The 9,568-nt window shown below is 42.6% G+C and overlaps 2 protein-coding genes across 2 annotated transcripts; both read right to left on the reverse strand.

Moving 5' to 3' along the window:
* On the reverse strand, positions 1,094-2,573 carry LOC8085021 (1-aminocyclopropane-1-carboxylate oxidase homolog 3). Its single transcript, XM_002445138.2, has one exon. It carries the CDS (start codon positions 2,514-2,516, stop codon positions 1,365-1,367), a length of 1,152 nt encoding a protein of 383 aa, XP_002445183.1. The 5' UTR covers positions 2,517-2,573; the 3' UTR covers positions 1,094-1,364.
* On the reverse strand, positions 6,511-9,363 carry LOC8085022 (putative F-box/LRR-repeat protein 23). Its single transcript, XM_002445139.2, has 2 exons — positions 8,940-9,363; positions 6,511-7,559 (listed from the first exon to the last, which is right to left on the reverse strand). The coding sequence occupies exons 1-2, from the start codon at positions 9,296-9,298 to the stop codon at positions 6,884-6,886; spliced, it is 1,035 nt and encodes a 344-aa protein (XP_002445184.1). The 5' UTR covers positions 9,299-9,363; the 3' UTR covers positions 6,511-6,883.

The raw sequence follows: 9,568 nt of genomic DNA on the forward strand, positions 1-9,568 counted from the left end.
GCATGATCTGCCACGGTGGACCACTATTTTTAGCTTAAAATCCATAGCGTGCTACTTCCATTAGCAACATTTTAATGTTACGTCAATCACCAACCAGGTGTGGCAAAACATAACTTTAGAAAAATTATATCTTTTTATAGGGCCTCGAATGAAGAAAATTTTTATATAAAAATTATAACACTCAACAATCTATAACTTTATAGTTCTCAGTTTTATAAGGTCTTGTTTAGTTCGCAAAAATTTTCAAGATACCCCATCACATCGAATCTTTGGTCGCATGCATAGAGTATTAAATATAGACAAAAATAAAAACTAATTACACAGTTTACCTGTAATTGAGATGAATCTTTTGAGCCTAGTTACTCCATGATTGGACTATGTTTGTCAAATAAAAACAAAAGTGCTACAGTAGCCAAAAATAAAAAATTTTGCGAACTAAACAAGGCCTAAATTAAGATCATTAAGATGCTAAAAAAATTAAACAAAGTATTCGGTAGTAATATTCTTAGCTTATTTTCTTAACCCCAAGGTAAAATATTCAACACCTTCGAAGTTCATTTCCTTCTTCATTCCTGTAACACAGATGCACGAGAGAATATATTAGGTGTTGTTCTAATTCGAGTAGTGATGATGTTGATCTGTAGTAGTATTAGCTGCTCCTTAAAAAGAAACTTATTTAAATTTGGCACCAATAATAGCTCAAACGGAGTGGCACAAAAAAACAGAAGAAAAATTGCAACTCCAACCGACTCAAATCGAAGGACTTGGCACCAGAGGAAGTGGAAGAAAATTGAAAGGCAAAATGACCATTTCATTTGCTGTTTGACGCTGTTTATAACCAGAGGAAGTGGAAGAAAAATTCTTTGGATAGCATAACAACTTCGTTGTGTTTTCCTCGTGAATTTGTCGAGGAGTCCGGGTTCTATTGAGGGAAAAAAAGTTTAGAGCAGTATCATGAGAATCTCACAAATTTGTTTAGTGAGGCATATAAAATCATGATCTTTTTTGTAGAATGTTAGAAATTGAGTCACTGGAATGATTACAATTACTCTCACAGCATAGGCAGAAAACACAGAGAGGGTGATGGAGGAGGAAGAAGCTTGTTCTATATTTCACTCTTTCTTAATTGCTTTACAAAGGTGAAAGTGACTCCTTATTTATAGAGAGATGTGGTGAATACATATAGAAATTCTACAGTGTTTGAACTCTTTAAAAATCTTTCTCCTTTATTAAATTTAGCCACCATTTAAAATCTTTGTTCATACACTATTTCTTGACTTTCATTTTAGAAGACTCTTTATTATAAAATGGACTGGCAAAGCGACATATAGTAGTGATGGAATGGAATAATTGGGTTGAGAGGCTCAGAGCAGCAGCCTGAAGTGGTCAAGCGCAGATCGTCCGTCGAGACCTTTCTGCCTATAGTAGCCGAGGAACTCTGCGGCGGTGACACTCCGGTACCGCGGTGCCTCCGGCGGCTTGACGAGGTCAGGTAAGGGGCCGTACGCCCTGGAGGACGCGGCGGCGCCGGTGGGCCTGAAGAAGCAGGCCGCCGAGACCCGCGCGGCAGAGCCAGGCACGGCCACCACCCGGTGCTCGACGCTCTTGAACCTGTCGTTGGACATGAGCTGGAGGAAGTCGCCGACGTTGACGACGAGCGCGCCGGGCAGCGGAGGCACGTCCACCCATCCACCGCCGACGAGCGCCTGCAGGCCGCCGACGGCGTCGTCCTGCAGCAGCACCGTCAGGAAGCTGGGGTCCGAGTGCCTGGCGGTCCCCAGCGTGAGCCGCGGCTCCGGGCACGGCGGGTAGTAGTGGCAGCCGAGCGCCGGCCCGTCCAGGCACCCGGCGTCGCGCTGCAGGTAGTCGGCGCGCGGCAGGCCCAGCGCCTCCGACAGCAGCGCCAGAAGGTGCGCGCCCAGCGCCCGCACCTGCTGCGTGTACTCCGGCACGACGTCCCTGAACGCCGCCGGCATCTCCTCCGTCTCCGTCTCCGCCGCGGACTCGATGAAGACCGTGTCGCGCCAGCTGGCGGCGGGCGAGTAGAAGAGGTCGAAGTTGCTCTGGTACCTCACGCGCCTCGCCGGGTCCCTGGTGTAGTAGCGCCGCCGCGCCTCGGCGGGCTCCTCGTTGAAGCTTCGCACGGACGCGAGCATGCGGGCGAGGAGCTCCGCGGGCACGCCGTGGTTGACGACCTGGAAGAAGCCCACGGTCTCCGCGGCCGCCTTGACCTGGGCGACCAGCTGCTGGTGGTGGTTGGCGCCAGCGGCGTCGTTGGTGTTGTTGTTGGCTGCTGAAAAGGCGGCGAGGTCGATGACCGGGATTGTCGTTGTTAGGCTGGCGGCGGCGGCAGCGTTGTTGGAGGCGTCGTCGTGGGGGTCGAGTGGGTGATGGAAGATGGGTGGGACGGTGGTGACGCCCGCGTCGACGAGGCCCTTGACGCCGGCCTTGGTGTCGTCGAAAGCCTTGAGCTGGGTGAGGCGGTCGGTGCCGGCGGCGGTGGAGGCCATGGCCATGATTGCGGGATGGGATCACGATAATGGATCAGGTAGTAGGCTAGACCGCATATATATATATATATATATATATATATATATATATATATGCGACTCCAACGCGGCCATGGCAAGAACCACAAAAGTCAGGCCGGCCGGCAACACTCCGATCAGCATCAACATTCAGCACTGTATCTAGCAGAATCACACGATGGTGACGGCATAATAACAGACAAAAGGCTCCAAATTAAACCAACAATGCGGTCCTCCGGAACGGTACGTACACCATGTCGACAAAACCCAAATACAGTAAAGACTTTGCTTAATACCACACTCAGTAAAAGGCATTTATTAAAATTTTTGATGGCAAATAGCTCTAGTACGTTTTGTTTGGCACTTGCAAAAAAGACATTAAAAAAAACACTTGGTAAAATAAAAAAAAAACCAAAAAGATACCAATGTTTTTTTTAAAAAACTGGGAGAGGTCTTAGCCGAGTGTTTTTTGCACTCGGTAGAGAGCTTGTTTATCGAGTGCCCAAAATATTGCACTTGGTAAACAATTTAGCGCTCAGCAAAGTAAGATTTTTGGTAGTGTGCAGCTGGTAGGGTTAGCCTATGGTAGTGTAGCCGTTGTAGATCACACATCCGACAAAACCAATTAGGGAACTGTGTTTGGCCAGTTGCACGACTGGCCTCCTTCTCGTGCCCCCTTCTTCCTCCCGCCTCATCCTTGGCTTCTTCCTCCTCGCCACGCCAACAACGCCCTTCTCCTCATCCTCGCCCCTGCCATTGTGGGGCGTTAGGGTTTTGCCGGAGCTCCACGACTGTGGCCTGCAGTAGATGCCTTCTCCCCTCTTCTGTCGTTGTCATGACCATGCCGCTGGTGAGCACCATCATGATGGCCCCTCCTAACTTGGCCCAGTTATCTCCACTGCTGTCAGTCAGGCCCTCTAAATCACCATGTCGTTGTCCCTGTCGCCTAGTTGGCCTCCCCAAAACCTGGCCTCTCTTTTCTTCTAAAGTCGTCGGAGTTGGGGAAGAAAAGCTCGCTAAAGTTAGGGAAGAGAGAGGAAAAACTTGTCGAGAAGGACCCACCTTGCCAGCGTCGCCGTCGCTGGAACCCGTCACGGCATGAGGAGAGACTAAGAGGAGACGGTCGCATGCACGTGGGGAGAAAGTGTGTGTGAGAGACAAAGAGCTGGGCATGTGGGAAGAAGCTTTTGCCTTTTTTTTGTCGACACTTGCTTGACTTGTTGAGTCAACTAGTAGTATAGGAAATTAGTAACTGTAAGGCCAGTCTCAATGCATGTTTTATGAGAGTGTCATGCACAATAGGGTGCCACATAAGTAAAATTGCTGACTTGGCAAGGTCACTAAATGAAGGAGTTTCATCAGATGAGAGAGGAGTTTCATCCACATGAAACTCCTGTGGCTCGGTTACCTAGTTTAGAGTCTTGGTAACTGTGTCATGAAACTATACATTGAGACTGGCCTAAGTACATGCATCTACGCCACGGGATTTGAGGGGAAAAAACTTAAAGCGTATGGCAGATATTATCATAATGAGCAAGTTGAGATGATCACAGATCAATTCAAGGCAAGAAAGCACTGAAAGTGGGGATCTTAAAAGCAAAATGAAAAATAAACAATACTAAAGCGTCTGGCAGATATTATGAGTTTATCACAATGAGCAAGTTGAGATGCTCACGGATCAACTCAAAACATGAGTCATGAGAGGAATGAAAATGGGCAGAAAAGAAAAACAGAAGAACATGGCTAACTGCATGCTGATAAAAATGTCGTGGTCAGGTTGGTTTTAGGCCATGTTTGGTTTTCTCCGTTAAAGTTTAACTTCCGTCATATCAAATGTTTGCACACATGCATGGAGTAATATAGACTATTTATAAAACTAAAAACTAGAGAGTAATTTTACGAGATGAATCTTTTAAACCTAATTAATTCATGATTGGACATTAATTTTCAAATAAGACGAAAATACTAAAATATCTATCAAACTTTAACACTCTCAACCAAACACCTCTTAGTTTCTGCAGCTTATAATTATTGCAAGAAAAGACTCTTTCTGCAGGATCACGTGGTGGTACTGTGCACGTTATTAATTGGCATTACGTGGCATGCTTGAAAAAGTTTGCCATAAAAGAATAAGTGGAAAAGTGCAAACTCAGTTGAATGTCAAGGCATATGTGTGTGTTACGTACGGGGTGTTTGATTCCACCTCTTAAAAATTCTCCATCACATTGGATATTTGACACTAATTTAAAGTATTAAATATATAATAACTACAAAACTAATTACACAAATTGAGACTTTACAAGACGAATCTATTGAATCTAATAGTCCATGATTTAACAATGCGATGCTAATGATAGATTAATTAGAATTAATAGATTCGTCTCATGAATTAACAATGAATTTTGCAATTAGTTTTATAATTAACTCATGTTTAGTCTATGCCATATCGGATGTTCGGATGCAGCAAGCATGTATGTCATAGGTAAGTCAATATTTGAGTAGTATTCACAATATTCATATAGATACTTTCTCTGTCCCAAAACAAGTGTCATTCTTGTTTTTTTAAAGAGTTAAACACTTTTAACTTTGATAAAATGTATATAAGAAAATATTAATATTTATAATACATAATTATTATCATTCGATAGGTCATTGGATCTATTTTTATAATCAACTTATTTAAAATATAAATGTTACTAATATTTTTCACAAATCTTATCAAACTTAAGAAAGTTTAATTTGATTTAGGACGGAGGGAGTATGTCAAAGTAAGTCGAGATGGAAACCCATTTTCTTACTAGAAATGATTTCTCTCTGTCTTCAATAAATGGTTTATCACATCAACAAAACACTACTTATTTAGATTATAATAACCTATTACTATTCCATACCATTAGTGAAGGTCATAAATGCTCGGGATCATCAAAAGGTTCCATCACTATTGATTGTTAATTCTCATCATTATTTAACGTTTTTTTCACGTAATAACATTTAGAAGTTAGTCAAGGAAAAAAAATCCAACTATATGTACCAAAGTAAGTCAATTTTTAGAGTATTCAATATTTATGAGACCAAATTAGGGGGTTGTTTAGTTCCTCTTCTATTTCAAAAAAAAAGGATTTTGATCCATCATTTTGCATAATGGAACTAAACACCATGTAAATTTTTTTTGGTAAAAAGGTGGTTATTCTTCATTTTGGATTTTGGCCTCAAGAGACAAAAAAAAGCTCAAAAGAGCCTCAAGAGGCCAAAAAAAGCCCAAAAGAGCCTCAAGAGGCCAAATGAGGGCAATAAATTCTGCATTTTAGATGGAACTAAACACAATCCTGAAAATTTTGGTATTTTGCATTCCATCGTTCCAAACTAGTTGGTATTTTATATTTTGCATTTTACGAGGAACTAAACACCCCCTTAATATCACTGGGTAAATCATGAAATATATTTTGATAATATATTTATTTCGTGTGATACATGTTATAACTCTTTTTTATAAAGTTGATTAAAATTAAGATAGTGTGATATAGTGGAGTGATTCTAAGTTGATTTAAGTTAGGATGGAAAGAGTAAAAGTTACTAAATTGTACTTCAGAAGGTTTCTTCGAGCACTATATGCAACGGTTAATTTTCTATTTGGCATTTCAGAGTTGATCTCTTTTTGTTCCCTATTTGAGAAATTATCTAAGCTACTAGGAATCCCGACTTAACATTTTTAGTTGTCCCTAGATCTGATTTTGAAATTCCAAAAATTATAGCTCAAACATGAAAAATACAAGCGATTCACAGTTTTCCTTATCAAGATTAATCGTTTCTAAAGTTACGATACGTGATTAAATTCGAGGGACAAAGTTACAATGGCAACAACATGCATGTCTAGTTCATCTCAGGAATGCACAAATTAATCATAGCACTGACGATTAACTAACGGATCTTCATATTCATCTAACTATGTCCAATGGCAGATACACCAGACGATATATAGCAGTTAACCTTGTGCGAGCCAGAGTTCACTGGTGCAATTGTGAGTCATGTATGATAAGCAACAAAGTCTTTGTTTGCACTGCAGGCATATATAGATTGCCAGACTTAAAGAAGGACCCAAACACTATTGTGGACCCTATACGGCGTTCACAAGAGGTCACATAACAAATGAACACAATAGCAAGAGAAAGCATAACTTCGATAGACTAGCTACCAACCTTTGAGCGAAAGGTGATACATAACCCAGCACATTGATGCATTCCACCACCAACGGCACTGAAGGATGGATCATGCCCAGTGAACACAAATTTACAGGAGCTTGAGCAATAGAAACATTCTTCTGGGCACTTCCGTCACAGCATCTATAAATATATATTTCATTTCATCAGCGCCCACAAACCCTTGAGGATCATCCTAGCTTCTTCATCATCTTCATCTATACCATCAATGTAGTTGGAAGGATCATAGATATCATCATCAGAACCGAGCTCAGTGTCCAGGTCGTAGTAATCATCATACCCCATGTCACCATCGAAGTCATCCTCACTCTGGGTCTGGGAGTCATTGGCCCAAGCAGGATTCGAAACTATGAATTCATAGTCATCAGTTGAGTCATTGGGAAGCCTTAGTGTCTTGATACCAGCACACTTTGCTCGGAGAGTGTTGTCCATTTCGACGTTGAAGCAATGGCGAATGTCCAGGGACTCCAGATGACAGCAGTTGTCCAGGATGGCTGTAAGCCCTTCATTGGTGAGGTTATTGCCAAAGATCTGCAGGGAACGTAGCTCAGTCATTGTTGCTATGCCCAGGGCTTCGCCATTCTTGTTGTAGTCAACATCTTCAAAACTGTAGAACCTGTGTTCGCTGAGCCTGAAGCGTTTGAGGTGTGGACAAGACTTGCCAACAGTCTCGAACACTTCCTGCCCAAATACATTTTTTGAAAGTGAAAGCTCAAGCTCTTCAAGCAAAGGGAGCTTCTTTATTGCCTCTGCAAACCCTTCATTCGAGACATCATAGCAAGAGATCAGGCGAAGACTCTTCAGTGATGGTGCCCTGCAAATTAAAGACTTTGGCTCAATAAACAACTACCCAACTATGTTGCATAGCAGCAATCACCAATATGTAAGGTGAAAATTTAAAGATCAAGGCAGTTTAGAGGACGCTAAAATACCATTAACATCTCAGCATTTAGAAGGCTAAAACTGAAAAATGAATTAACTGTCAGATTTGAAATGAGGGAAATGTCAGTTAGCCTCTAGGCACTACTTGTAGCGTAAATTCTGTACTTTGGCACCTAAAATTCACCTGAATTCTGTTGCTGTTTAATATGTAATTTATTATAGAAAGTTCCACCATTTCACCAAGTACTTCCCTACAGTTAATGCTTCTAATCAATGCAAATCCTATCTTGAAGTAGCTTTTGCTTTGGACCAGACCAAAGAAGAATGTTCTTACGTTCAAAGAAGCTAATATTGCCAAATTAATACATAATCTGACACTGTCGTAAATTATGTTGGGAAAGAAGAGAATTTTTTCTATGGGGTGTGTGTGATATTGTGCTCACTTTGCAAGGTGGCAAATTGAGAGAATCTGTCGGATAACCCCATAGAGATATTAATATGTTGGCACCTACGATTTATGTCATTTTGTTTGATTAGTCACTCCTAATTTGTTATCCACGTGTTGCCAATCCCAATGTAATGATATATGATGATGATGATAAGTTTTCCTAAGATCCATGATGAGACATTTTCAGTGATAGACCAACATACTATTTGGTATTTTACTTTTTTTTTTTCTTTCAAAAGAAGACATGCCCATCCTTTGAACATGACAGTTATTTTCATTGAAAGTCACATAACAGTAGGAGCCACCAGGTACTTGGTAGTCTTTTCTGTTCTTAATATGGTTTCAGTAGGGGGACGACCCTTCCTGTTACTGAAAAAGAAGTTACTACATAACACTAGCAGTGATCACCTCCGCTATTTTCACGCTGTCAGGAAGAATTACTAGACACAAGTATGATTAAGAGTGTCAACAAACTATGACCTATTGCAGAAAAAAAAAGATAAAATGATACAGCAGACTATTGCTTATTAGCACCACGTACGAGTTTGTGCCTCTAGAATGTTAATTAGTCGTATACAAGGAAATTAGGAGGATCACTCCTTTTACTGAACATATTTCAGAAAACTAACTAAACCTCCCATAAGATGATAGTAACCGCCCATCTACACAACCATATATAGTTGATCAGAATTTCAAAAGTCAGAAGCACCCGTGATACAAGGTGATCCAAAATCTTACAATATTATTGTAGGCCAACAACGAATCCATCCAAAGTCATGTTCTCTCTCTTTTTTTTTGGATTAAAAACGAGCGGGATTAAAACCCTAGGAATTGGAGTCTTAGAGCAGAGGAACGAATTCTTACTGCTCCCCAAGGAAGAGGAGGAAGGCGTCGTCTCCGGCGTACTCGCCCCAAAAGGCCTCGCACTGGCCCTTGGCGCGGCGCACGGCGGCCTGCGCCATCCCATGGAGATCGACCTGGTTGAAGAGGTCGGCGTGGCCGCACATGTCGATGCGGCGCCACAGCGAGGGGTCGTCCCGCGCGGCGCGGCGCCAGGAGCGGCACGCCTGGCCGGCGCCCATCAGGATCTCGACGTGGTCGAGCTTGCGGAGCACGGCCGAGATCGCGTCCAGCGGCAGGTCAGCCCAGTTCCTCTTCTTGCTGCCGCTCCTACGGCCCCGGCCGCGCCCGCGCCCGTGACGGCGGCGAGAGGACGAGGGCATCGGCGGTGGCGATGGGGACGGTTAGGGTTTCGGAGTGGGAAGCGCGGGATTGTGGAAATGAAATGGAGTAATCGGCCGGATATAGGCGGGGTGAATCGAACTTTTAAGTGACAGACACGAACGAACGTTGTGGGACTCTCGTGGGCCTTTTACGGCCCAGCTTTGGAATTTAATCATGTTTTACTTCTATTATATTAGAAATCATGCCCATAAGAGCAGTCACAATGGTTGAAACTATGTATAGTTTCTATAATAATTAAGTGTGCAAGA

This window comes from Sorghum bicolor, chromosome 7, assembly GCF_000003195.3.
Source record: "Sorghum bicolor cultivar BTx623 chromosome 7, Sorghum_bicolor_NCBIv3, whole genome shotgun sequence".
NCBI lineage: Eukaryota > Viridiplantae > Streptophyta > Magnoliopsida > Poales > Poaceae > Sorghum > Sorghum bicolor.